Source organism: Meles meles, chromosome 9 (assembly GCF_922984935.1).
Source record: "Meles meles chromosome 9, mMelMel3.1 paternal haplotype, whole genome shotgun sequence".
In the NCBI taxonomy this organism is placed as follows: domain Eukaryota; kingdom Metazoa; phylum Chordata; class Mammalia; order Carnivora; family Mustelidae; genus Meles; species Meles meles.
Genome location: NC_060074.1, coordinates 29914178 through 29941299, shown reverse-complemented (window position 1 = coordinate 29941299; position 27122 = coordinate 29914178). Strand labels below are relative to the sequence as shown.

At 59.0% G+C, this 27122-nt stretch overlaps 2 protein-coding genes across 3 annotated transcripts; one reads left to right on the top strand and one right to left on the bottom strand.

The window, feature by feature from the left end:
• Positions 1-391: 391 nt before the first annotated feature.
• On the top strand, positions 392-27122 carry OBSL1 (obscurin like cytoskeletal adaptor 1). 2 transcript variants are annotated; one of them, XM_046018486.1, is made up of 21 exons: positions 392-1709; positions 3841-4110; positions 4189-4440; positions 4572-4874; positions 5057-5353; positions 6358-6630; positions 7805-8077; positions 8685-8957; positions 12027-12299; positions 13079-13354; positions 13429-13716; positions 13900-14175; positions 14672-14941; positions 15088-15360; positions 16355-16621; positions 17489-17601; positions 18029-18185; positions 18345-18506; positions 18834-18938; positions 19264-19533; positions 27031-27122. In XM_046018486.1, the coding sequence occupies exons 1-21, from the start codon at positions 698-700 to the stop codon at positions 27072-27074; spliced, it is 5727 nt and encodes a 1908-aa protein (XP_045874442.1). In that variant the 5' UTR covers positions 392-697; the 3' UTR covers positions 27075-27122. The 2 variants fall into 2 exon arrangements, with proteins under 2 accessions (XP_045874442.1, XP_045874441.1); XM_046018485.1 differs by lacking the exons at positions 12027-12299; positions 13079-13354; positions 13429-13716; ... (8 more) ...; positions 19264-19533; positions 27031-27122 and adding an exon at positions 9346-9656 and having other exon boundaries at positions 406-1709.
• Positions 21271-26732, bottom strand: TMEM198 (transmembrane protein 198). The gene is made up of 5 exons (XM_046018490.1): positions 26498-26732; positions 25979-26183; positions 23105-23680; positions 21863-22065; positions 21271-21480 (listed from the first exon to the last, which is right to left on the bottom strand). Exons 2-5 carry the CDS (start codon positions 26142-26144, stop codon positions 21343-21345), a joined length of 1083 nt encoding a protein of 360 aa, XP_045874446.1. The 5' UTR covers positions 26145-26183; positions 26498-26732; the 3' UTR covers positions 21271-21342.

The window sequence follows — 27122 nt, the reverse complement described above, 5'->3', positions numbered from 1 at the left end:
CAGGTGGGATAGGAGCCTCGGAGCTGGGGTCTGCCAGCTCCCAAGAGTGTTATTGGTCGCAAAGACAGAATGCACCAGCCCCTCATACCTTCTGGGGCCCCTTTCAACCAAGCAGCTGCTAGGCCAGTCGGGGGAAGGGCTGAGGCTGGGGCTAGAACCGGGGCTAGGGTGGGGGGCAGGTGGTCCCCCCTGCTCTAAACTTAGCCTGGAGGAGCCAGTCTGGGCTCTTGTCCCTCCAGCTGTGTCATCAGAGAATATTTTTGGGATTGGCAGCTGCAGGCGCCTCTGCCACTCAGGCCCCAGCCTGGCGGGCGGTTGGGGACCTGGCGGCTGGAGGTGGGAGGGAGGAGGGGAGAGAGGCCCGGGCTGTGGGAGGGGGCTGGGAAGAGAGGCTCTCCGGAGCAGGAAGCCAGGCCGCGGGCAGAGGAGGCTGCGGGGCCCCTCGCAGCAAAGGCAAACAGGAAGGACTGCCCCCTGAGCGCTCGGCTCGGGGCCCGGGAATCGCCGCCGCCGCAGAGCCGCAGCTCCGGGCCGAGGGTAAGGAGACGAACCGGGAGCTGGCGGCCGGGGGAGAGCTCCGCGGCCGGGCCCCAGCCGCTCACTGCCTCGCAGGCCCCCGCCGCCGCCCCCGGCCTCCGCGCGCCTGCCGCCCGCCCTTCCCCCGCGCCGCTGCGGGCCGGCCGCGACCGCCGCCACGATGAAGGCGGGCTCCGGGGATCAGGGGAGCCCCCCGTGCTTCCTGCGCTTCCCGCGGCCCGTGCGGGTGGTAAGTGGCGGCGAGGCCGAGCTCAAGTGCGTGGTCCTGGGGGAGCCGCCGCCCATTGTCGTGTGGGAGAAGGGCGGCCAGCAGCTGGCGGCCTCGGAGCGCCTGAGCTTCCCGGCCGACGGCGCCGAGCACGGCCTGCTGCTGAGCGGCGCCCTGCCCACCGACGCGGGGGTCTACGTGTGCCGCGCCCGCAACGCGGCCGGGGAGGCCTACGCGGCGGCCGCCGTCACCGTGCTGGAGCCGCCGGCCCCCGAGTCCGAGCCCCAGCCTGCCGAGCGCCCGCTGCCGCCTCCCGGAGCCGGGGAGGGCGCCCCGGTGTTCCTGGCGGGGCCCCGATCCCAGTGGGTGCTGCGGGGGGTGCAGGTGGTGCTGACGTGCCAGGTGGGGGGACTCCCCGCGCCCGCGCTCTACTGGGAGAAGGACGGGATGGCCCTGGACGAAGTGTGGGACAGCGGCCACTTCACGCTGGAGCCTGGCCGCGCCGAAGGCGGCCAGGGCGTGAGCCTGGCGCTGCGCATCCTGGCGGCGCGGCTGCCGGACTCGGGCGTCTACGTGTGCCACGCCCGCAACGCGCACGGCCACGCGCAGGCCGGGGCGCTGCTGCAGGTGCACCAGCCCCCCGAGAACCCGCCCGAGGACCCCGACGAGGCCCCCAAGCCCGTGGTGGAGCCTCTCAAGTGCGCGCCCAAGACCTTCTGGGTAAACGAGGGCAAGCACGCCAAGTTCCGCTGCTACGTGATGGGCAAGCCGGAGCCCGAGATCGAATGGCACTGGGAGGGCCGCCCTCTGCTCTCCGACCGCCGCCGCCTCATGTACCGCGACCGCGACGGCGGCTTCGTGCTCAAGGTGCTCTACTGCCAGGCCAAGGATCGCGGGCTCTACGTGTGCGCAGCGCGCAACTCCGCGGGGCAGACGCTCAGTGCTGTGCAGCTGCACGTCAAAGGTACTGAGACGCGCCCCCTTTCCCCGCCCGGGTTTCGCGGGCCCTGAGGAGGGGCCTCCTCCAGCGCAGCCGCAGAGACGGTGTGGGGGAGAGAGGAGGACTAGTCACATACCACCCCCCAGAGATTCGGATATAGTAGGTCTCCAGGGTACCCAGGAACTACTTAGCAAACCCCCCTAAGTGATTCTGAGGCCAAGAGTGGAAAATGACCCTTTGATAAACGGCTTTAAGGAATGATTGATGGACCAGCCAAGAGGGAGCGCTTCTAGTCCAGTGGATTTCAGCCTTTCTGTTTCACTCCCCCTCCCTCAATTGAAATCCTATGTGGGGCCCCAACATACGAGACTGATATAAGGAACATTTTAGGTCTAGGTCCAGATTTATACCATGTACTTATAAAGCCTATCAGTGAGGACAAGGGTGTTATTTTATTGAATATACACGTTTTAAGACGAGACTGCATTCCTAACTGAGTCTCCTCGGTGAGTCGTGTGGGAAAGTCTCGGGCTGCAGGGAACACACTGAGAAACTCCTGATTCACACCAAAGGGAAGCTTGAGGGAGGAAACATGCACTTTTATGAAACTGCTGTCCATGTTCGAAAGAAGAAGGTGAAGGAGAGGAAATTTCTATTTCACAGTTGAATCATCAACAATATTTCACAAATGCTTACAGTGCTCATAAACAGAAAACCCGAAGGGGGTGAACACAGCCCCCCAATGGAAGGTAAATTCTCCATAATTGGAGCTCTTCACAGCTGGAGGGATTATACCGTCACTAGTTATTACCCACCTTGTTCCCTCTGAGGGAGAAAAGTTGGCAAATCCCCCGAGCCCTGCCTGGTGCTCAGTCAGGTGTATGGTCCCTGTGTTGTCCTGAAGGTCTGAAACACCCCAAACCGGTGGGGCCACACTAACTAACACCACCAGGAAAGAGAAGCCCAGTGGGAAGGCAGAGCTGCCCACACCTGCGGGACAAAGTTGATGTCACAATGGCCTCATAACCCACCGGTCATTTCTATCATCATTTCTTTTGGTAAAGTGCTGTTTTGAAAATGACGAAAGGACTTTTTATATATATTTTTTCACCGCACTTTTTAAAAAATCATTTTGTGTATTTATTTATTTTCACCAGGATAATTGTACCCCTTGACCATCATCCCCTATTCCCCCTCCTACCCTCCCCTCTGGTACCCAGCAGTTTGAGAGTCTGTTTCTTGGTTTGCCCCCCTCTTTTTTCCCTGTTTGCTCGTTTGTTTTTTTTCTTAAATTCTACATACGAGTGAGATCATACGGTATTTGTCTTTCTCTGAGCGACTTATCTCGCTCAGTATTCTATACTCTAGCTCCATCCAGGTGGAAGTGACTAAAGTACTTTATTTTTTTTAATTTTTTTTTAAGATTTTATTTATTTATTTGACAGAGAGGGAACACAGCAGAGGAGTGGGAGAGGGAGAAACAGGCTTCCCTCTGAGCAGGGAGTCCAATGTAGGGCTCGATCCCAGGACCCTGGGATCATGACCTGAGCTGAAGGCAGAGGCTTAACGACTGAGCCACCCAGGCGCCCCTATTAAAGTACTTTAAAAGAGAAATTCGACTTACCCTTGCAGAATTTGTGTAGGGCCCCGAGAGGCCCCAGGGAACAGCTTGAAACTCACTGGTGTGATCCAAGCCCTTCCATCCCTTTCCCAACTTTAAAGTCAGGAAACTTGAGTGGCGGACTCTAGATTTTGGCTGTAGTCATAACCTTGGGGTCCTGGGATCAAGCCCCACAACCCGCATCAGGCCCTGAGCTCAGTGGGGAGTCTGCTTCAGGATTCTCTCTCTAAAATAAATAAATAAATATTTTTTTTATGAATTTTTTTTTTTTAAAATAATAAAGTCAGGAAACGAGGCCCAGGATCACCAGGATGGCCTTGCTCAAGGTGATGTGGCTGACGAGTGTCAGGGTCAGATGAGAATTTAGGCCATCTCTCTTCCCTTCCGGTGGTTTCCTGTGATTCCAGAACCCCTGCAGGCCCTGGGGGAAAAATGGCAGGAGCTCATGTGGGTTTAGGCAGTCGATGATGCAAGGAGTCCTTCCCCTGGCCGAGCCCCCTCCAGAGCCTTTTCCTGCCTCCCCCCTCCACACAGAGCCCCGCCTCCGCTTCACCAGGCCCCTGCAGGACGTGGAAGGCCGGGAGCATGGGATCGCCGTGCTGGAGTGTAAAGTGCCCAACTCTCGCATTCCCACGGCCTGGTTCCGCGAGGACCAGAGGCTGCTGCCGTGCCGCAAGTACGAGCAGATCGAAGAGGGCACCGTCCGGCGCCTCATCATCCACAGGCTGAAGGCAGACGACGACGGTGTCTACCTGTGCGAGATGCGGGGCCGGGTGCGCACTGTGGCCAATGTGACCGTCAAAGGTGGGCTAGCCAGTGGGAGGATGCCGGGGCGGAGGCTGGCCCAGACCCCAGGCTGAGGGATTCGCATGCCTATCTCAGGGCCCATCCTGAAGCGGCTGCCCCGGAAGCTGGACGTCCTCGAGGGAGAGAATGCGGTGCTGCTGGTGGAGACACAAGAAGCTGGGGTCGAGGGGCGCTGGAGCCGCGATGGGGAGGACCTGCCGGCTACCTGCCAGAGCAGCTCTGGCCACATGCACGCCCTGGTCCTTCCAGGGGTCACCCGAGAAGATGCTGGCGAGGTCACCTTTAGCCTGGGCAACTCCCGGACCACCACTCTGCTCAGAGTCAAATGTGAGGGCATGAGCGCCTATGGGCAGGAGGGCCGCCAGATGCCTGAGCCTGGGCTGGCGAGGCGGACTCACGGTGGGAGGGTTGCGGGAGGCTGGATCAGGGCCGGAATGCACACCCTGCCCTTGTCCTAGGTGTCAAGCACAGCCCGCCGGGACCCCCTGTGTTGGCAGAGATGTTCAAGGGCCATAAGAACACAGTCCTGCTGACCTGGAAGCCCCCCGAGCCAGCCCCGGAGACCCCCTTCATCTATCGGCTGGAGCGGCAGGAGGTGGGCTCCGAAGACTGGATTCAGTGCTTCAGCATCGAGAAAGCCGGGGCTGTGGAGGTCCCGGGAGACTGTGTGCCCTCCGAGGGCGACTACCGCTTCCGCGTCTGCACGGTCAGCGAACACGGCCGCAGCCCCCACATCGTGTTCCACGGGTCCGCTCACCTTGGTGAGTCAGTCCCATTGGCCCCCACCTGATGGTAGCCGTGCCCCGGTCAGGCCCTCCCCATCTTCTCTCCTCCCGTCCCCAGCCTTTGGTCCCTGGCCTGTTCTCGGCCTTCACCTGTGCTGTGCATCATTGACCTCTGCTGCCCCTCTGGTTCTGATGGCCGCGCTCCGTCCCTATCACAGTGCCCACGGCTCGCCTGGTGGCCGGGCTGGAAGATGTCCAGGTATACGACGGGGAAGATGCTGTCTTCTCCCTGGATCTTTCCACCATCATCCAGGGCACCTGGTTCCTTAACGGGGAAGAACTCAAGAGTCACGAGCCGGAGGGCCAGGTGGAGCCCGGGGCCCTGCGCTACCGCATCGAGCAGAAAGGCCTACAGCACAGGCTCCTCCTGCGAGCTGTCCAGCACCAGCACAGCGGGGCCCTGGTGGGCTTCAGCTGCCCGGGCGTTCAGGACTCAGCCGCCCTCACCATCCAAGGTCGGTGCGGGTGGGGACCAGAGCAGGCAGATAAGGTCAAGACACAGAAGTCCTGAGTGGCCCAAACAGAGGGCTCCGTGGTCCACAAGGCCCATGTCAACCTACATGCAATGAGAGCACTCCTTAGTATCTAGACCAGCCTCATAGACACCTTCTCTGGCATGCTTTGTGGTTGAGGGGATTCGGTCACCTTTTTATCTCCAAGACACGGACTCTGGTTCCTAGTCCCTGGCTGCTTCCTGTAACCCGTAACATTATCAAAGCAACCTCCTATGTGCCAGGCACAACCCTAATCATCTCACATACATTGTGTTCATTAACAAGGTAGAGCTCTTTTGTTATCCTATTTTACAGGTGGAGCAGCTGAGTCACAGAGAGGTTAAGTGACTTGGCCAGAATCACCAAGCTATGAGTTGTAGTGCTGGGTGATGAGGCCAGGCAGTCTGGCTCTAGAAGCATCCTGTGCCACCTGGGGACACAGGGAAAGAAGGGAATGAGGCCCCCCTGAGCAAGACAGCTCTCGGTGGGCATCTGAAAGTGCAGGGACGTGTGGCACTTGCCGTCTCATCATTGCTGGCGTGTGTAAGGCCAATTGAGGAATCCCTCGGTGCCCAAGCGCAGGGCCGGGAGGTGGTCAGCTGCCGGCACCCTGAGGGGAGGGCAGAGTAAGAACCAGCAACCAGAGTAGCATTTCCAGAATGCAAACTGGGATGTTGCCTGGAGGGCTGGTTGATAAGGCAGATTCCCTGGCCCTTGGACATGTGGGTGGTGCCTAAGAATCTGCATTTCAGCAGACTCCCTAGGAATTCTGTACACTGCGCTTGAGAGTTGATGTGTAAGCCCCACATGATTTTTTTTTTCATTTCCAACATATGCACTGACAATGACCGCAGTTGTGTGGCCTGATGCAGGAACACACCCCCCGCCCCGCAGCAGAGAGGGGTGCTGATCCCAGGCAGAGGGTGACTAGGGTGCTGCCTGTGCCCACGCCTCTCCCCACACAGAGAGCCCCGTGCACATCCTGAGCCCTGAGGACAAGGTGTCGTTGACCTTCACGACCTCAGAGCGGGTGGTGCTGACCTGTGAGCTCTCCCGGGTGGACTTCCCAGCGTGCTGGTACAAGGATGGGCAGGAGGTGGAGGAGAATGAGTCGCTGGTGGTGAAGATGGATGGGCGCAAACACCGCCTCATCCTGCCGGCCGCGGAAGTTCGGGACAGCGGCGAGTTCGAGTGCAGGACGGAGGGGGTCTCTGCCTTCTTCAGTGTCACCGTCCGAGGTCAGCAACTGTGGCGGTCCGGGCTCCTGCCCCTGAGGCTGACTCGAGGGGGCCATGTAAGCCCCACCCCTCGGTCTGCCTGCTTGGGGGTCCCTTCCGGGGATAGCCTTGCGGGTCAGGGGACATGTTTTCAAATTATTCTGTACTTGCTTCTAAGTCCGCCCTTCACCAGCATCCTCCAGTGTTCTTGCCCTCCACATACCCTGCTCTGAGTAGGGGGTGGGGAAACAAAACTCAAGGGAAGGAGAGACAGGGGGACCAACATTTATTGGGTACCTACCAGGAGGCGGACATTGTACTAAATACTTCATATGTACACCATTTCGTGTAATCTTCATAACTGGATGAGAAGGAATACATCTCCAGTTCACAGAGAAAGAAACTGAGGCTCGGAGAGGTTGTGTATCTTACCCATTATCACACAGCCAGCAAACACCATAGCTGGGTTCACATCCAGGTCTGTGCTTACCCTACTGCCTCAGGCGCCTGGTCAAAGGGGAGCTTTAAGCGTAGCAGTCCAGTGGTTCTCAAGCCAGTTCATGTTCTGGCAGCTTCAGAACCACCCTGGAAGCTTATTAAAAATGCATATGCCCAGACACCAGACTGTCCAGGGCAGAGCCCAGGGATCCGCTCTGGGATGGCAGCTTAGGAACCCCCGATTCAGCTCATCATCTCGCTTTGAGTGGAAATCTGTTTCAGCCCCATTGCCAGGAGGTCATCCAGCTGCTGCCTGCATGTCCCCAGTGATAGGGAACTTACTACCTGTAGAGAGCCGCTGTATTACTTAGCAGTACTGCTAAGTTGTTCCCACCTCCTGCCCGTCCTGGGGCCAGTGCTCCAGGGGCGCTCTTGAAAGCAGCAGCAAGCGTGGCACTCATGGGGCCCATGATAGTGACCTCCTCTCCATTGAGACAAAGGCTGGCTGTGCCTTCCCCCGCCCGTGTCCCCATGGAGCCACTTCTGATCCTCTTGGGACTCAGGGAGCTACCTCTGACCCTCAGGTGCCACGCGATCTCATTGTCTCGCCGGCCACACACTCAGTACCCCACGTCCTTGCCCCAGACCCCCTGCACAGCATGGCCTCAACCCTCCGGCGTGTCCCCGGGAGGAAGTGGTCTCCTGTTGGGGGGGGAGTGGGGGGTGTCTGTGTGACCCCGTCTCTGCTTCCGACCAGACCCCCCGGTGCATATCCTGGACCCCCAGGAGCACGTATTCGTGCACGCCATCACCTCGGAGTGTGTCATGCTGACCTGCGAGGTGGACCGAGAGGACGCACCCGTGCGCTGGTACAAGGATGGGCAGGAGGTGGAAGAGAGTGACTTCGTGGTCCTGGAGAACGAAGGGCTCCACCACCGCCTGGTGCTGCCTGCAGCCCAGCCTCCAGACGGGGGCGAATTTCAGTGTGTCGCTGGAGACGAACGTGCCTACTTCACGGTCACCATCACAGGTGCGGGGGCCAGGCAGGCCCATGGGACACCGCCTGGGCAGCTGTCACGCTCACCCTGGGGTCACTGTCCCAAGGCCCTGCTTCTCTCTCCCCTTGGCTGATCTCATGTCCCTCCTTGCCCTGCACCCTGAGGGTCAGTCACCCACAGGAAACACGTTGTCATTAACACGGGCCAGGGCTCCACGATCCACAAGAAGCTCTGCCCTCTCTGTTCCCCTGCGAAGGGGAGCTTTAGGAATGGCAGCTGTACAGCGAGGCGGGGTCGGGGGTAGGTGGGCCCCTGCACTAGGGGGCTTAGAAGATCTGAGGAGCCTATGGGAGACTCTGGCTTCATCTGGGCACCCAACCCACCTCTCCCTGGTCCCACCTGTCATATGGTCCCTGTCCCAACCCCAAGAATGTAGCACGTTTCTTTAGCAGAGGGTACCTCCTTGCCTGTGATGCGCTTTGGTGACCGTGGTGGGGTCTCCCACCGGACGTGGCTGTCTGAGCAGCCATGAGACCTAATCTCCCTTCGGACACGGCCCACTTGCCAGGAGGGAACGACACGGATCAGGCAGGGCAGCGGGGTCCCTGGGTCCCGGCCATGACTGTCCCTGTCCTCCAGACGTCTCCTCGTGGATCGTGTACCCCAGCGGGAAGGTGTATGTGGCAGCCGTGCGCCTGGAGCGCGTGGTGCTGACCTGTGAGCTGTGCCGGCCTTGGGCCGAGGTGCGCTGGACCAAGGACGGCGAGGAGGTGGTGGAGAGTCCTGCGCTGCTCCTGCAGAAGGAGGACACTGTCCGCCGCCTGGTGTTGCCCGCTGTCCAGCTTGAGGACTCCGGCGAGTACTTGTGTGAAATCGATGACGAGTCGGCCTCCTTCACCGTCACTGTCACAGGTGTGGGTTCCCCCCAGCTGCCCGGAGCACAGTCCTGAGCCCTTGGGGGAGCTGGCCCGGACTCCCTAGTTAGCTCTCGCTGGGGAGGAGGGAGGCAGGGCTGCGGGGCATGGACCAAGGATCTCCGCCCAGAAGACCCTGGAGCCCCTGTTCCAGAGGGAGCAGTCTCCTCCCTGGCCCCAGGGCTGCCGCAGGGAAGAGCTGTGTTCCACAGGCTTGTTTGCTGAGCACTTCCTGTGTGTCGGCCGCTGGGCCAGGGGCTGTGGACGCACGCAGGCTCCGTGCCCTGAGAGCTGCCAGATTAGCTGGCAGCTGTTAACCAGGGGTCGCAAACGGGCAGTCCGTAGGGCCCCATGCAGCCCACAGATGTGTTTTGTTTGGCCTGCAGAGTCTTACCAAAGTCAGGACAGTTCAAATAACAATCCGGAGTTATGCATCCTCTTGAAAAAGCCGAAGACCCGGCGGCTCTGGTCCCGCTTCCCCCCGTGGCGACGAACAGCTGGCACTGAGTAGCAGCTGCCCCCATAACACGGGGCCCACGGTCCTCGCTCCTTGCCTCCTCGCCCTGCCTCTCTGCCCCTCCCCAGACTGCTTCAGCCACTGACCTTCCCACCTGGCCCCTGAGGGCATTTGAGTTTGCGACCCCTGTGTTAAACCAATAAACGCGCAAATAAATGTACAGTGGACACCTCGTGACAAGTGCTGTGAAGGATGAGAGTCGAGGGCTCGAGAGAGGAGAACAGGAGAGTTAGGGCGGGCATCGGAGAGAGGCCCCGTGCCACCCGTAGGAGACAGCCCTGGGCTGGGTCTGGACACCTGGCAGCAAGCAGACAGATATGCTCACTTCTCCCTGGGAGCGCACAGCCCAGCAGGAAAGCCAGACACGCGAGAGGGTCTTAGATGTGGATTGTCCAGTGTTGTGATAGGGTATGGCGGGAGCTTGAGGCCGGGGGGGCTGCTGGCCCTGTGTGCAGGCAGGAAGTGCCTGCAAACTGGATACTTGCGGCAGGGGCTGAGTTAGCTAAGCTAACTCAGTGGGGTCAGGCGTGGACTGAAGGTTGTGGGGAGAATGTTTAAAGCTGGAAAAGCACAGGACAACTATGGAAGTGAAGGTGGTTCATTCGGTGCTGGAAACTGGGGGGCTGCAGGCCACGGTGCCATTCCCAGTGCGGGGGGGAGGGGGAGCGTGATAGGGGAGTGTTGTTGCAGGGTCTAGGCAGCTCTGGGGGGCACAGAAGAACCCCGCTGGCTTCACTGGAGTGCCCACCCCATACCTGGCACCGTCTCGTTGCCCTGGCCCAAGAGTGATGACGCTTCAGTCCGGGCTGAGCTACTTAGCACCCCCCACCCACGAACACACACTCTCTCTGCATTCCAGATGCAACCTGGCACACACAAGCCGCAAAGCCAAAGAGACCTTCCTGCACATGTTCTGTGCTATAGTGAGGCTCTTCAGGCTCTGGCCAGACATAATGGCAGCCACACACATTTCCGCCCACATTTGGCCTCCCCACAAAACACCAGATTCTTCACGGGGAAGTTGACACAAGCACCACCTTGGCTTTGGGCCAGGGAGAACCAAGTCCGATGCCAAGCTGAGGTCCCTGCAGCTGTGCCCACACCCCAGCCCCATCACCGTACCCCATCTTCACCCGAGTGCCCGTCACCTCCCCCTCCACCACAAGCAGCCATTCCTCTGCAACTTGCCAGCCTTGCTGGGCCCCAGAGAACCAGCCGGCATCCTCTAGAGTCTAAGAACCAACCATCAGGGAGGTGGGTGGCCAAGGCAAAGGACTTGAGTGTGTGCGGGAGAGCTCGACTGCCCATGTACGTCTCTGCAAACAGTGAGACCGGGAAGCTAGCAGTTACCAAGACTTGCCACCAGGGGGCTGAAGGTTAGAGGCGCTCTGAAAGTGTCCTCCTGGAAGCTAGAAAGATTCTGAGACAGACATCCCTGGAACTTGGGAGCAGAGGCAGGCTTGGGCTCAGGGCACCAGTCACTTCTTGTGTTGACACAGCTCCTTTTCTATGGAAGAGCGACCGGTTTGGAGCAGTTGGAAATGAACTCCCAGAATCAGTGTTTAGTGTCCCTGGGGAACCCTCCGACAGGTGTTGGCAACTCATGCACAGATGCAAAAATCATTACTGAGTTCTGCCAGCCTTAGCTTGCAATCCCTACCACTGCTCACAGAGTCTGAGCCTTGCTTTCCCAGATGGCGGTTCTTCCTCCCCCCACCCTCCACCCACAGAGCAGGTGTAGCCAGCTGTGACCTTAAAGAGGTTGGGTAATCACTCTGTGCCTCAGTTTCTTTGTCTGGAAAACAGGGATAAGACAATACCTACCTCTTCAGATCGCTGTGAGGGTTCAATGTGTAAGGTGCTTAGGGCTGTTCTGGAACGTTAGGAAATAATAGTTGTTATTAGAATCCCAAATCTCTCTCTCTTTTTTTTTAAAGATTTTATTTATTTACTTGACAGAGATCACAAGTAGGCAGAGAGGCAGGCAGAGAGGAGGAAGCAGGGTCCCTGCTGAGCAGAGAGCCTGATGCAGGGCTCAATCCCAGGACCCTGGGATCATGGCCTGAGCCAAAGGCAGAGGCTTTAACCCACTGAGCCACCCAGGTGCCCCAGAAATCCTGGATCTCTTATTCACAATTCTGCTCTAAAAGAACGTCTTAAGATCAGAAGTCTTTTTGTTAATTTGGTTATGCAAAGTCATTTCAGTAAAACCTGACATTAACTTCTGTGAAACGATTTCTACTCTTTAATTACCTGCCTAGAGTGAGTGTACCTATAGGCTACCCGGGAGAAGTGTTAGTATGGTTGATGGGGGGCGGGGTGCCCCAGAGGGGGCAAGGAGAAGCAGGTGTGTGATCTATGATAAATGCACCATTTCCGGGATCTGATGCTTTCTGGATTTCCGGCCCCATGGATTTCAGAGAGCAGGTCCTAGACCTCTTACCCTTGTTATGAGTATCCTTATCACATTATTGCAAGTGACAGGGACTTCTTGTTGCCTGGGAGGCCGACAGCGAGTGTGTGACAGCCTGTGATCGCCCCCCTCTGCAGAGCCCCCAGTGCGCATCATATACCCCCGGGATGAGATGACCTTGATCGCCGTGAGCTTGGAGTGCGTGGTGCTGAGGTGTGAGCTGTCCCGGGAGGACGCCCCTGTGCGCTGGTACAAGGATGGGCTGGAGGTCGAGGAGAGCGAGGCCCTGGTGCTGGAGAGCGACGGGCCGCACCGCCGCCTGGTGCTGCCTGCCGCCCAGCCCGAGCAGGGAGGCGAGTTCGTATGTGATGCCGGAGATGACTCGGCGTTCTTCACTGTCACTGTCACAGGTGGGCAGTCTGTGGGCACCTTGGGGAGCTAGAGAGGCAGGAGGCTAAGGGACAGACACCCTACCTTCTCCCTTCCTGCATCTTAGGGCCCCCTCCCACACACCTGCCCCCAGGAAGCCTACCCCTCCCCCAGCTTCCCATTCTCAGCCAGCAGAGAGCGCTGGCTTGCCCAGATCAGGCTGTGACAGGTACTGGAGGCCTGGTGGAGGGAGCCCAGCAGTTAGGAGCCTTCAGTCATCAAATATTTATTGAGCAACTCCTGTGTGCTCAGCACTGTTCTGAATGCGGATAGAGAAGCAAGCCAGTAAGAGCAACCCTCCAGTTCTCCACTCGAATTCGAGTTTGTGGAACTCGAAATCTAGTGAGGATGGACAGACAACCAGTAGGTGATAAGTACATCAGAGGGAAGAGGGGTACAGAGTCGGGGCCACTTGCGGGGAGTGTGCACTGGGGCCAGCAAGGTCGGGGCCTACCTCTCCCTGTCGGTGGGACTGTGGACGAATTATTTTCCTCTAAAGAGGCCTCAAGTCCTCATCCACAAAGCGAAGCCGACATCGGTGCAGTAGTGTCCGGAGTACCTGTGCCAAGAGCCGCACTGCGCTTAGCGTGGCTCCTGGGACACAGCAGGTGCCCGTGGAGGTCGCCACCCCGGGCCCAAGAGCTGCTCTGGGAAGAGAGAGGGCTGAGAAACCGGCGCTTGGGGGCGAGGGAGGGGGAGACTCGGGTAGAGGCCTTTGGCCGAGCCTGAGCCCCACTCCCTCCGTCTGTCCGTCCGCCAGCCCCGCCAGAGAAGATTGTGCACCCGGCAGCCCGCTCCCTGGACCTGCAGTTTGGGGCCCCAGGGCGCGTGGAGCTGCGCTGCGAGGTGGCCCCTGCCGGGTCTCAGGTGCGCTGGTACAAAGATGGGCTGGAGGTGGAGGCATCAGACACGCTGCTGCTGGGAGCCGAGGGGCCTGTGCGCACCCTGACCCTGCCCCACGCCCAGCCCGAGGACGCGGGGGAGTATGTGTGCGAGACTCGTGACGAAGCTGTCACCTTCGATGTCAGCGTGGCTGGTGGGTGCTTCCTGCCGGCCTGGGTGCGGGAGCGGGGAGTGAGGCCAAGCCGACATGCTCCTCTCTCTGTCCAGAGCCCCCAGTCCAGTTCCTCGCCCCAGAGGCATCCCCTGCCCCACTCTGTGTGGTCCCCGGCGAGCCAGTAGTGCTGAGCTGTGAAGTGTCCCGGGCTAGCGCCCTGGTCTTCTGGAGTCACAACGGGAGCCCCGTGCAGGAGCGTGAGGGCCTAGAGCTCCAGGCCGAGGGCCCCCGCCGCATCCTCCGCATCCGGGCTGCAGAGCTGACCCACACAGGCCTCTACACCTGCCAGTCGGGGACAGCCCCGGGGACCCCCAGCCTCAGCTTCACCGTGCAAGTGGCTGGTAAGTATGGCCTGGACTGAAGGCCTGAGAGAGCTGCACCCCAAACCCATATGAATCTCCCCCCAACTTCTCTAGCGTGCCTTGTCCATCCCTTACCCACGTCTCCCAGCATCTTGCTTCCCACTGCCCCCCTCTTAGCCCTCAGGCCTCTCCTTCCCAGTGACGCCCTCTCTGACCCCACAGAGCCCCCCGTGCGGGTAGTGGCCCCCGAGGCAGCCCAGACGAGGGTTCGCAGCACCCCAGGTGGGGACCTAGAGCTGGTGGTGCACCTCTCCGGGCCAGGGGGCCCTGTGCGCTGGTACAAGGACGGGGAGCGACTGGCAAGCCAGGGGCGGGTGCGGTTGGAGCAGGCCGGGGCAAGGCAGGTGCTGCGGGTGCAGGGGGCACGGAGCGGGGACGCTGGGGAGTACCTGTGCGACACGCCCCAGGACAGCCGCATCTTCCTCGTCAGCGTGGAAGGTAACAGTGCACCCCTCACACCCTGTGGGCCCTGGCACCCCAAATTCCACACCTTTGCCCCATCCTGGGACCCCCTCCGCCCCTGACCCCCACCTTGCTACCTCTGCCTCTAACCGATGCATGCACACCTGGGGTGAGGGTTCAGGCCTCCTTTTTTCATGAACCCTCTCTGTAAGAGAAGACATAGCGCAGTGGTTAAAAGCAGGGGCTCTTAGGTCAACTCACCCTGGTTCCCACCTGGGTTCTGCTTGCCAGTAGTGTGTGACTCTGGCAAGTTGCTTCACCTCCCTGAGCCCTGGCTCTGAAGTGGGGGGATGGTGCTTGTCTTCTAAGGCTGTGGTGACAGTTAAGAGAAATGGGGTCCATGGTAAATGATCACCCTCATGGTCCTCAGGAAAGATGTTTCCAATAACTGGGAGATGCACCCCCAGGAGAGGAGGAAAAGGAGGGAGAGGGAAAGACACAGCCCACCTCACTGCCTGACCCCATCCCCCAGAACCACCACAGGCAAAGCTGGTCTCAGAGCTGACACCTCTCACTGTCCACGAGGGAGATGATGCCACTTTCCGGTGTGAAGTCTCCCCACCGGACGCCGAGGTCACCTGGCTACGCAATGGGGCCCTTGTCACTCCAGGGCCCCAGCTAGAGATAGGGAAGCACGGTTTGAGCCGCACGCTGACAGTGCGAGGCTGCCAGCTCGACGACGCGGGGACGGTGACCGCCCGAGCAGGGGGCACAGCCACGAGCGCCCGGCTCCACGTTCGAGGTCTGGTCCTGATGGGGAGGGAGTGGTCTTGGCTTCTGTCCCTGTTTGCCCAACCCTGGCCCTAGCAGATATGTCCACGCGCCGCGGGATCATGGGCCAGGGAGCAGGGTGTCAGGCTCTGTGCCCCCTCCCCCTTCCATCTCAAGAAACAGAGCTACTGTTCCTGCGGCGCCTGCAGGACGTGCGAGCTGAGGAAGGCCAGGATGTGTGCCTTGAAGTGGAGACGGGTCGAGTGGGTGCAGCGGGGGCCATACGCTGGCTGCGAGCTGGGGAGCCCTTACCCCACGACTCTCGCGTGTCCATGGCCCAGGATGGCCATGTCTACCGCCTCTTCATCCACGGTGTCGTGCTGGCTGACCAGGGCACGTACGGCTGTGAGAGCCACCACGATCGCACCCTGGCCAGACTCAGCGTGAGGCGTGAGTGTCCTGTCCTCTCCTAATGCACCGCTCACCCCCTGACACAGCCTTTCCTGGCTGGCCCAGGGCCCCTCACACCCCCACCAAAGTGCCCCTCACCACTGAGGCAAGTTAGCCCTGCCTGGCTTCTAGAATTGTGACCTGAAGCAGCCTGCCCAAAGCAAAACTTTCCTTTTTTAGTGTTTTGTATGTACGTTAGAAGTCCATGTGGATTTTGCATTCCATTTCACATGTCCAAGTTGGCTTTGCTGTAAACATAAATATTATACTCCAGAAAGACCTGCCGTGTTATCCCTCGGTCACATGCCACAGGATACATGGGCCCATTTGGCAAAGAGCAACCCCACCCCACAAGTCAGAGCTTTCTATTAACTGTGAGGCCTCATGCAAATGACTTAACCTTTCTGAGCCAAGTCTTCTTAAGAATGGGGGTGATCCCTACTCCAGGGATCTTTGGGAACATTCACGAAGATAACATAAGATGCCCACACAGAGCTTGGTAAATGATTGCTGTTGCTGATATGTATTCTCTTCTAATTTATTTCACTCATTTAATCACAATAAACCCATGTCTCAATGCTATTCACCTTGTACAATTGGGAAAACTAAGGCCCAGAGAGGTCAAGCAGTTTGCAAAAGGTCACACAGCATACAAACTACATGGCAGAGTTGGGATCGAATCCCAGTGTGTCTGACTTCAATTTCTGTGCTCCTTCTGGTGTCAGAGTACCCCTCACCCAGATCTCTCAACCCTCCAACCGCAGCTCACTCCCTTCATGTGTGCCCTCCCCTAACAGCAACAAGCCTCTCCCCCCAAGTTGGCCTGCTGGGCTCCTTTCTGCCTGTACTCTGGTTCTGAGCTTCTTTCCATACGGGCTCAGGTTGGGTGGTAGAGGTAATATATAGGCAGGGCCAAGGGGGTGCATGAGCCCTCAAAACCCCTGCCCAGAGCTGGAGCCCTCATTCTCCCTCTCTCTCCATCTCCCCCAATCAGCGAAGCAGCTGAGGGTGCTACGGCCTCTGGAGGATATGACCATCATTGAGGGGGGCAGTGCCACCTTCCAGCTGGAGCTGTCCCAGGAGGGTGTGGCTGGGGAGTGGGCCCGGGGTGGAGTGCGGCTGCAGCCGGGGCCCAAGTGCCACGTGCATGCCGAGGGCCGCACTCACCGCCTGGTGCTCAGCAGCCTGGGCCCGGCTGACTCCGGCTGCGTCTCCTTCACCCTGGATTCCCTGCGCTGTGCAGCCAGACTCACTGTGAGAGGTGCGGATGCTGTGCCCACTGCCTGCCTACTGACTGCACCAAGTGTGACTCTACTGATTCCCCCCTGCCTGCGTGGCCCCCACTGACCAAGCCTGTCAGAGTGTGACACCCCTGACACGTTGGCCCCGTGTGGCCCAGAGATTGCCCTGCTTGAGTGTGACTCCTTTGACCCATCCAATCATCCAGCGTGACTCCACTGACCTTCTGGTCCCTGCAAACCACTGACCATGCTACCGTGAGCCAGCCTGTGCTGGTGTGGTCCCTATTGTTTGCCTGCCTGACCATGGCCCCACTGACCACTCTGAGTGTGACCCCACTGACCACACCTGCCTGCTGTGACACCCCCCCCCCCACTGCTTGCCTCATTGGGCCTCTCTGGCCACTCCAGTCCTAGTGATCCACTAACTGCCTGAGGATGACCCCTCTAGCAACTCTGCTTGAGTGTCCCCCATTTGTCCAGCCCACCATGTTCCCTTCTAACTGCACCTGTTCTAGAGTTACCCCATTGCCCTTCTGAACCCATCATGTCCCCACTGGCCAGTGTCACTTGTCCATTCCAGCCAAGTGTGGTCCTCACCGACCAAGCTTGCCTATGGGTGACTCCAGTAGCATTTCTGATTTGGTCGCTCCCCATGCCCCTCTAACCCCAGCATGTCCCCCACTGGCCACCTTTAAGTATGACACTCCTGGCTGGTCACTCCTGTCCCATTGACCCCCATAGCCCTGTCCTATCCTCCACTGACCAGCATCCCACTTGGATCCCCAGCACATTCTCTGCCTCACTAGTGGCCTCCACTGATCACCTTTCCTAAGTGTGTCCACCACTGACCCCTGTGCCCAAGTATGTCTTCCGTCTCCCACTCCCAGAGGCCCCAGTGACCATTGTGCGGGGGCTACAGGACCTAGAGGTGACCGAGGGAGACACAGCTACATTGGAGTGCGAGCTTTCTCAGGCCTTGGCTGATGTCACTTGGGAGAAGGTCAGAGCCCAGCCCACCTTGGCATCATAAGGACGGAAACAACTAATATTCACTGTAGGGGTGTGCCTGGCACTGTGCTCAGGTTTACATTTACTTTACACTTAAACCTCTAATCCTTACAACAGCTCTATGAGGAAGATCTTGTGATCTCAGTGTTACCTGGAAGGAGCCTGAGGCTCAGTGGGGTTAAGTATTGCCCAGGGACAGACAAAAGGGGTAGAGTCCTAACGTCCCCAAAGGGGACACCTTCCCAACAAGGCTCTTCGCTCTCAGCGAGGCCCTGAAGGCTTGGGACAGCCAGATCCCAGCTTGAAAGCCAGAAAGGCAAAAACGCGCCTGGAAACCGCCTGACAACAGAGGGCGCCGCCGCGTCCCAAGACCGTGTCCAGCGGAGTTCACCCTGACCCTCTGCAACTCTCGCCCCTAGGACGGGTACCCCCTCACCCCCAACCCTCGGCTCAGGCTCCAGGCCCTCGGCACGCGTCGCCTTCTCCAGCTGCGGCGCTGCAGCCCCTTGGACGCCGGGACCTACAGCTGTGCACTGGGGGCGGCTCGCGCCGGGCCCGTCCGCCTGGTTGTGCGCGGTGGGTTCCGGGTGCTGCCGGGGCTGGGCAATGCTGTGCGCGAGGGGGCTGCGGACCCGACTGGCCCGGGACTGACCGCTGGGCTTCCAGAGAGAAGGGCGGGGCGTGGGCGTGGTCGGGCTCCGCCCGCTCCGCCTCACACCTCCCGCTCCGCCCCAGAGCGCAACGTGTCTGTGCTCTCCGAGCTCCGGTCTGTTCGTGCCCGCGAAGGTGACGGCGCAACGTTCGAGTGCACCGTGTCGGAGGTCGAGACCACGGGGAGCTGGGAACTCGGAGGCCGTCAGCTGAGACCCGGAGGCCACGTCCGCATCCGACAGGAAGGTCTGGCAGACTTTCTTCCCACTCCTGTCCCTTGCTGCCCCGCCCCTGGCTCAGACAGGCTCCGCCCTACTAGGATAAGCCCCGCCCCGGCTCGAGTGGGCACCGCCCCATAGCCCAGGGAGCAGTCTCCCGGTCTTTCCCGGGTCTCCAGCTCTGAGCCCTCCTTCCTGGACCGCTCCTCTTTCCCTTCGGCGACCCAATTCTGCCCAGCCAGCGCACATTTGCCGCGTCCAAACCGACCCAGGGACCTACACCGGCCCACCCTCATCCCCGAACCTTCCCCAGTGGCGGCTCCTGCTTCGCTTAGCGTCTCCCTCACGTACCCAGGGAAGAAACACATTCTGGTGCTGAGCGAGCTGCGCCCGGAGGACGCCGGTGAGGTCCGCTTCCAGGCGGGTCCCGCCCAGTCCGTGGCTCAGCTGGAGGTGGAGGGTAAGCTACTGGGGAGGAACGGGAGGGAGTGGGCGTCATCTTCCCTCCCCATCAGGAGTCTCAGGCTGGCGGCTGGTCCTGGGAACGCTGCCTCCCCGCCTCCCCGCCTACCTTCCTCCCTTCCTCGAGGGACTCTTCTTCTGGGGAGGGTCACAGAGGGCAGTGTGTTTCCTGGGGAGGAGGAGACTTTGGGGTACAGAGGAACGGGCTAGTGCCATGGAGATCTGAGACTAGGAGTGGAGGCTGCAGAGGGAGGGAAGATGCGTCTCTCCTCCTGGCGCCCCTGGGTGTCCCTATTAACTTAAGCTCTCCTCCTCACCCCCAGCACTGCCTCTCCAGATGTGCCGCCGCCCCCCCAGAGAGAAGACGGTTCTGGTCGGCCGCAGGGCCGTACTGGAGGTGACTGTGTCCCGCTGGGGAGGCCACGTGTGCTGGTTGCGGGAGGGGGTCGAGCTGTGCCGGGGAGACAAGTACGAGCTGCGCAGCCACGGCCCCACCCACAGCCTGGTCATCCATGACGTGCGACCTGAGGACCAGGGCACCTACAGCTGCCAGGCCGGTCAGGACAGCGCCCACACACGGTTGCTGGTAGAGGGTGAGTGAAGCTGACTGGGCAGAGGTCAGAGGGGCAGGCTGGCTGGCTAGGAAGGAGGGGTGGCCTGGGAGCTGGTGGGCTGAGACACACCTACCAGAGATTTTCCAGAACTTGGGATGACCAGTTGGTTCTGGGGTGTACTGCAGGTCTGGAGTGGGGGAGGGGCTGAGGAGAGGAGGGAGGCCTGTTTTCTCCACAGGAACCATTTGCTTCAGGTCAGCTGTTCCCGCCTTTTTGTGCCCTTTCCTGTTCAGGCTTCTCGCTCCCTCCTGACTCTGGACCACATCTGTCTCTCTTGAATGCCCCATTTGTACCCTAGTTCCTCTCCTTCCCACCTACTGGCCCCTTGGTCTGCACCCCCACCTGCCTCTGACCCTCCTCCTGCTCTCTGCTGTCCTGGCTTCTGCCCTTCGTGGTGAGCTCCACATCAGTCTGAGCAGAGGGCTCCTGAGCTAGTCCCATTTCCTTCCTCTTCCACGTGGAATGCCCCACCCTCCTGCATCTCCTCCAGACTTGTGTCTTGTCCCACTCCTAACCAGGGGCTGACCCCTGTTTTCCTCCCACCCACCCCCCCGCACCCCGCAGACATCCCTGACAGAGGCCCAGGAAGGGTGGGGTAGGGGGTGAGGACCCAGTTCTTCCTATGTGGGTTCCCGGGCTCTGCCAGGGGAGAGGACGGTGATGCCCACTCTCTCCCCAGCCCCACACCGAGTCATTCCTCTGCAGGTAGCTAGGAGGACCGAACCAGGCCAGGCAGGTGCCCTCGGACAGCTTGGAAGGCGTGTGCCCATACCCTGGGCAGGGGTTGGGGGGGGGGGGCAGGGGAACCAGAGGTGTTGGGAGACAATAAAGTGGTACAGTCCTTTTCCCTGGCTCTCTGTGTGATATAGGAGGGCAGAAGTTGCCCAGGGGCCCTGTGTGGTAAGTGACACAGGACACCCAAGGCTGCAGCCCCTCCAGTTTGGCCCCTGAAAGTGCCAGTCACCGAAGACCACCACCACTCTTGGCAGAAGCCACACAGTTTGGCACATTTATAAAATATGTAAAACAGGGTGGGTGGGGTGAGGGGAGACAGAAGCATGAGGTGTCCAGGGTGGTGTGACAGACACCAGACATGCACCGTGCATTGAAGCCCCCTCCCCCAGCCCCTCTCCCTAACCCAGCCCAGAGCAACACCCCCCGCCCCCCTCCCCTGCCCCTGGCTTCAGGCTGGTGGCTTTGCAGAGGACAGGGGACCAGGGTGAGGGGTGCTGCCGTTTGCCCCATGGACGAGGACAAGAAGCCTTAGATGAGTCTGGTTGAGAGGTGGAGCAATGGGGGAGGAAGGCAGACCTCCTCCACATTGACATGCAGGAGAGTGGCCTGTGGGACCCTGGCGGTGGGAGAGGAGGCAGGGCCAACCTTAGACAAGCCCTATCAATCAGAAATCTAAGGCAAGGGTCCCAGTGTCCCCTCCAAGCCCACCCCTCCATACACATACACACACACACAGGCGACACACTCACAACCCTGAGCACACCCCAATGGGGCTCACACCCCGCATCCCTCAGGAGCCCCTCTGGAGTTAGGGAGGAGGCTTGCCCCTTAGGCCAGGGCTAGCCTGAGACAGGTCCTCCCTTCTGGTAGCCAGGCCAGCCCTCTTCAGGATGGGGAGAGGGACAGCCAAGGCCACAAGGCCAGGCGGGCTGGGCGGTGATCCAGCAGGCCTCCCCAAGCCGGCAGAGCTGGTGACCGTAGAGTCTAGGTGGGCGGGTGTGCAGGACCGCTATACCCGCACGTAGAGTCTAGGTGGGCGGGTGTGCAGGACCGCTATACCCGCACAGGGGGCCCTGAACAGGCCGTCAGCGGTCCCCGAGACCCATACTCATAGTCCGCATCTGTGGGTGAGGCCATGAAGGAGCTCAGTGAGCTCCCGGTCTGCCGGTCCCGGAAGCTCTGGATGTAGCTCTGTGGGAGAGTGAAGACAGGTGTGAGAGAGGCACTGCAGACCCTGCCCAGAAGGCCACCTCAGGCAGACAGCCTGTCCCTGCACCCCACAGCCTGAGACTCAGCCCACACTGCCTTAGGCCCAGGACCTCACCACACTGTGAGTCCACAGCCCTGAGACCCTACCCCTTACCATACCTCATTAATATTCATATTCAGGACACCTTTCCCCCAATCCTAGAGCTGGACCCCTCTGGCCCATTGGGCAGGGGTTACAATAGGTAGACAAATGCTAGGCCTACTAGATAGTGATCAGCCCCTGGGGGAGGCCTAGCCCTGGTGGGACAGACTCTGCCACATTCCCTTCTTCCCCTTTGGGGCTGGAGAGGCTCGGGGTGCTCACCGGGGAGAGGACATCTCCGTTGAAGCGTTTGATGGGCACCGGCCTGCGCCGATAAGCCGGGTCAGGGGGCCCAGGCCTTGGAGGAGCCCGGGGGCCTCTGGACGGTGCCCGAGGGGGTCTCTTCTTCCTCCGCTTCTCTTTGCGCTCCTCCTGCTGCCGAATCCGCATCAGCTGCACGCGTCGCCGCTGCCGGCTGATGACCACTGTGAGGGGTGGGGCAGAGAAGGGTCTCACAGGCCACCTGCCTTGTCTTCCCCAGGCCTCCCCAATCCACCCTATCCGAGGGCTCCAGGCCTCCAGAATCCCCTTGTCTGCGACCCCCCATTTCCCCTTCCTTTCCTGGTCTCCCACCTCCCAGATGGGACTTCTTGCAGTTGTTTTTGTCTTCCGAGAGTCATGTGGAAGATTCCTAGACTTCTAAGTACTCCTTCTCCGGCTGTTATCCCTTTTCCCACCCTGAGCCCCAGGTGACTCACCTAAACCAGCCCTCATCCTCCATCAATGGGGCAACTGCTGTCTCCTTCTCACTGATTGGCCTTTCTACACTTGCCCTCCCCGATGTTTTCTATACTTAGCAGCCAGAGTGACCATCCCAGATCCTAAATGAGATTATAGCCCCCCTACTTTAAACCTACAATAGCATCCCACTCCCTTCCTGGTAAAATCTAGAGTCCCCGTCATGGCCCAAAGGGCCCACACTCAGGGCATGCCTCCACCCACCACACTCCCGCCCACTCAGCAAGCCAAACTCTTGCTTCTGTGGACCTGCTCCTGCTGCTCCCTCTTCTCTAGCTCTTTGCATGTGGCCTCTTATCCTTCAGCACTCTACTTAAATGTCACCTCTCCCAAGTGACCTTCCTTGCCTACCCTATCTATAATAGCCTCTGTAAGTCACTTGTTCATGTTGCCCTGCATTTCTCTTTCATGACTCCAGACCTGGAATTACCTAGTGCTTGCATTCTGTTGTCTGTCTCCCTCCACTTGAATGTAATCCCATGAGGGCAGGAACCTTTTCTGTTGGATCCCCTGTGCCTGAAATGGGCTTGTCACAGACCCCACACAACCCTATACCTTGTTGCAGAACGAAGGTTGGGGCTAAGGTCCTGTCTTCTGAGGTGTGCACAGCTCACCTGGCCACTGGTGTACACAGCCCTATTCCCCCACACTCCATTCCCTCCATCCCCCCCACCCATCCCTGGCCACTCATTTCTCTCTCATCCACCCTGGCCTGTACCCTCTCACCTTCTGTGTGGGAGTCCCCCTCGGCCGTCACCCGCCACTGCACCAGAACGCCCATCAGGCTGAGCAGGGGCCAAAGTGCCAGCAGGGCCCAGCTCCGCCAGCAGAGGGGGGGTACTGGCGCGGCACGCAGGCGGTCCACCGCATAGCGCCCCAGCAGCAGCAGCTCGGCAAAGTAATCGGCGGCAGTGGCAATGAGAGCAGCACCAGTCACGGCAGTGGCCAGGGTGGTGAGTGGTCGGGGCCAGCGCAGTGTGAGCAGGGCACAGAGTAGGCCGCCCCCCAGCAGCAGCCCCAGTGGGCCCCACACGGAGCCCGGTTGGTAGTAGGGCGCGGAGCCCAGCAGGGCGGCAGCAGCGAGCAGCAGACCGAGCAGCAGCCCAACCAGGAAGAGGCCCACGCTGCGCACCAGCATGGCCACCAGCCCGCAGAGCAGCCCAATGCCCAGTGCGATGCCTGCACTTGCCCCGGCACTCAGCTGTGTCTCCAGCACCCGCTCTCGGTAGCACAGCAGGAAGATGACCACTGAGCCAAACAGCAACCCAGTGAGGAAGAGCACTGCCTTGAAGCAGCGGTAACCTGGAGGGGAACAAGGGCTAGTAAGGGGCCAAAATGAAGTCACCAGGCTCCAGGCAGGAGATTGGAGGGTTCATGGACATGGAAGGATATGGAGGATTCATGGACAGGGGAAGCAGGAGCAGGACACTAAGATCAGAGCCCCGCCCCCCCCCCCGCCAAGGTCACTGGTGTCCTGAAGGCATCAGTGATGGGACCACTGAGGTCGAGGCAGATCAGAGAGCTAGGTCACTGGGAGTCACTGGGAAAACAGAGAGACAGAATTATTGAGATGAGCGTTGGGTCTTCGAGGGTCACAGGAGTCAGATATATCATTGGAGTCAAGAGTGAATCCTTGATAGGGACATTAGGATCTTTGGAGTCATAGGGCTCAGAGAGATAGGTCATTGGAGTCACAAGGGGATCAGCAATCTGAATCATCATGGCCTTGGGAGGGACTGTTCAAAGAGATGAGGGATTCAGAAGTCAGAACTTGAGAGATGAGGGTCACACGGGTTCAGAAAGATGAGGTCTTTGAGGGGTCACAGGGCTTCAGAGATATGACATTATTAGAAAATGACAAAAAGAATGGAGAAGCAGGGTTATTGGGGAGGGGTTCCAGAAGATGAGGTCATTGCAAGTAGGGAAATCAACAGACATGGAAATGTTGAGAGTATTAAAGGGTTTCTGAGAGAGGCTAATATTGAGGCCAAAGAAATAGGAGATCATGGTGGGGGAAGGGTAGACAATGGCATCACAGGGATCAAAGTGTTAGGAGTAATAGAGGGAGACAGAGGGATGGGAGGTAATGAGATAACGAGGTGGTTGGGGATCACTAGGGTCATAGGGTGTCAAAGAGGATTATAAGGGGAAACAGTGGTCATGGAGTTTCATAAAAATGGAAGTTATACCCATTAAGAGTACCTGAAAGGGTGAGGGATTTTCCCAACTGAACAGTTGGGAAGAGGGAAGTCAGAGATGGAGATTAAGGGGTCAGGGAGCACTAAAGAGAATGTTCATAAAGAGGAGATTGAGTTTTAGGAATGAGGGGAGGCATCAAAGTCCAGGAGGTTCTGGGATTAGAAAGAGGAATAGGGAATACAGCAGGGCTCAGGGTCCAAGAGCCTGGGAGTGAGGGCATCCAAGGAGGGTAGGGTGGAGGAAAGCCCAGGAGACGGCATGTCAGGGTGCACTGAGCAACTGCAGAGGGAGTAGATATGGGCAGTGGAGGGCATGGGATGACAGACGCCTTGGAGATTTAGAATGTGTCCTGAACCCTTAGAAGGGCATTTCCTCTTGCTCATTCTGCAGTTGTTCAGCCTAGAGTTTGGGGGTGGAAGGAGAGGAACCATCTGGCTCCCATCTGTGCCTACTACACAGCCATTCTAGGGGGAGGTATAAAGGCTACAGAGCACTAATCTCAAGGCACCTCTACCCAGCCTGGAATCCAGACCTCTGTGCCTCCTTTGTACTTCTTCCAGTTGCCTATAATGCTCTCCTGGAGGCCCCCAGCCCATGGAGCTTGTTCCCCATTCTGAAGTCCTATAACTCCTGCTGTAGTCATCGGGCACTTACTTCACTAGCCCATCTCACACCTTTATGCGAATTAGAAAAAGTCGTGTCTTCCCTAGGTAAAGCAGCCTGTGCCAAGACCTAGAGTTTGGCAAGTGGAGCAAGGGCTAGATTTCAGCCCCCAGTTACCTATTCAACTGAACTCCATTGTGCAGTGCCCCATCCTATACAACTCTTCACAGCAGCCCTGATTACTAGAGCCTGCCTTGTAGGAATATCTCCACGTATGTGACTACCATTTAGCCTACCCTAACATGTATTACAGGGATGAATGTTCCAGAAGTCTTTCCCCTATTGGACAAAAAGTCCTGTGGTAAAGGACTATGTTCAGTCACCCTACTAAATATTTTCAGTACCTACCTAGCAAACACATCTTTACCACAATAGCTATTATTTATTGAGTGTCTACTATGTTCACAACAACCCAATGTGAGACAAATATCATTGTCCCCATTGTTCAGATGAGAAAACTGAGGCTCAGACAGTCATGGGCTAAGGTATCACAATTAGTAAAGTGAAAAGCCAGTTTCAAATTCAAGCATGCCTAATTCAAAAACCTGTGTTTTCTAGAATCTAGAGTCTAGATGATCCATGAACATGTGTGGGATGAAAGAAAGAGAAAAGAAAGATAGCTATGGTGGTGGTGGTGCTGGTGATGTTCTAGAGAAGATTTGGTGGGGTGAGGGGGCCTAGAGAAATAATTGGGGAAACAGTGGGGAGCCCAGATGAGGGATGAGGTAGGGGTCTCACCAAAGAAGCAGTAGACGACTCCAAACAAACAGCACATGATGCAGACGAGGGCCGGCAGTGCCTGGTACCTGCGCTCCAGGGGCTGCTCACAGGGTGCACCCCAGAAGGCATCATCTGGCTCCGGGGGCAGCAGCTGGAACCGCAGTGTCGCCACAGTGCCTGGCATAGTGCTGGGAATGGAAGGGAGTCACCCTCCCAGGTCAGCCTGACAGAGAGGAAGTTGGGGTCAAGGAGGAGTCCTGGGTCTCCACAAGGATGGGGACAAGAATGGGAGTGGGAGAACCAGGCAAGGACAACAGTGGACAAGGGAGTGGTGCCCAGATCATGCAGCTCTGCAAGCATTTCTGAAGTGGACAAAAGACAAAGGGAAACAAAGTGCCCGGCTAAAGGAGGCTGGGCTGAAGAAGTTAAAAGGGGTAGTGGGTTGAGGGAAGAGGAGGGCAATGTGCTGCCGGTAAGAAGGAGGCAGCCAGGAGACTCCTCTGTGGGCGGCTAAATCTGGGATTGTCCAAGATCTACCTGGGCTGGAGGCGACCTGAGCTTCTGAGCGAAAGAGGCTGTACAGGGGTCGGAGGGTCCGGGGGTGCGGAGGAGCGCCAGAGGCCCCAGCTGACTGGGGTCCGGGAAAAGTCCGCCGTGCGGGGAGGGGGACTGCTGGGCCGGAGGGACTGGTCTCTGTGCGGCGGCGTCGCTGCTCCGCCTCCAACACCGGCTGGCACTCCAGTCCCGCGAAGTCTCGGCACCCAGGCTGGGCCTGCGGAAGGGAAAGGAGCAGGAGCAGGGGCTAGGGCTGCCCCAGAGCCGCGGCCCCATGCCCTGAGCCCGCCCGCGGCCTTTGGTGCTGATGGACAGCTCCGGCCTCTGCTCCTGACGTCACTCAGGGCGCACCATCCAGGCAGGGGCGGGCTGCTTCTGACGTCACCCGGAACGCACCAACCACGCCGGGGAGGCAGGGGACTCCGCCCCCGGCGTTTCCCTCACCCGCACTGAGGAGGGGGCACTTCCGGGGGTCCTTCCCCTTTAACCTCCCCCTTCTGCTCCGTCTCCGGTAGCTGGAGCCCGAGACCCCACCCCGGGGGCGGGGATCTCGCAGTGACACGTCGGACAGCGGCGGTGGTGGCCGAGGCTCCCGCGCTGAGCGCTG

Bases quoted from the DNA above. Each gene is read 5' to 3' on its own strand.
- TMEM198 (XM_046018490.1), bottom strand. From the start codon at position 26,144: ATGCCAGGCACTGTGGCGACACTGCGGTTCCAGCTGCTGCCCCCGGAG. The intron at 22,066-23,104 runs GTGAGAGGGTAC...CACCCCTCACAG, and splicing joins GGGGGACTCCCACACAGAAG to TGGTCATCAGCCGGCAGCGG. The intron at 21,481-21,862 runs GTGAGCACCCCG...ACTCTCCCACAG, and splicing joins ACGGAGATGTCCTCTCCCCG to AGCTACATCCAGAGCTTCCG.
- OBSL1 (XM_046018486.1), top strand. From the start codon at position 698: ATGAAGGCGGGCTCCGGGGATCAGGGGAGCCCCCCGTGCTTCCTGCGC. The intron at 4,111-4,188 runs GTGGGCTAGCCA...TGCCTATCTCAG, and splicing joins GGCCAATGTGACCGTCAAAG to GGCCCATCCTGAAGCGGCTG. The intron at 14,176-14,671 runs GTAACAGTGCAC...CCCATCCCCCAG, and splicing joins CTTCCTCGTCAGCGTGGAAG to AACCACCACAGGCAAAGCTG.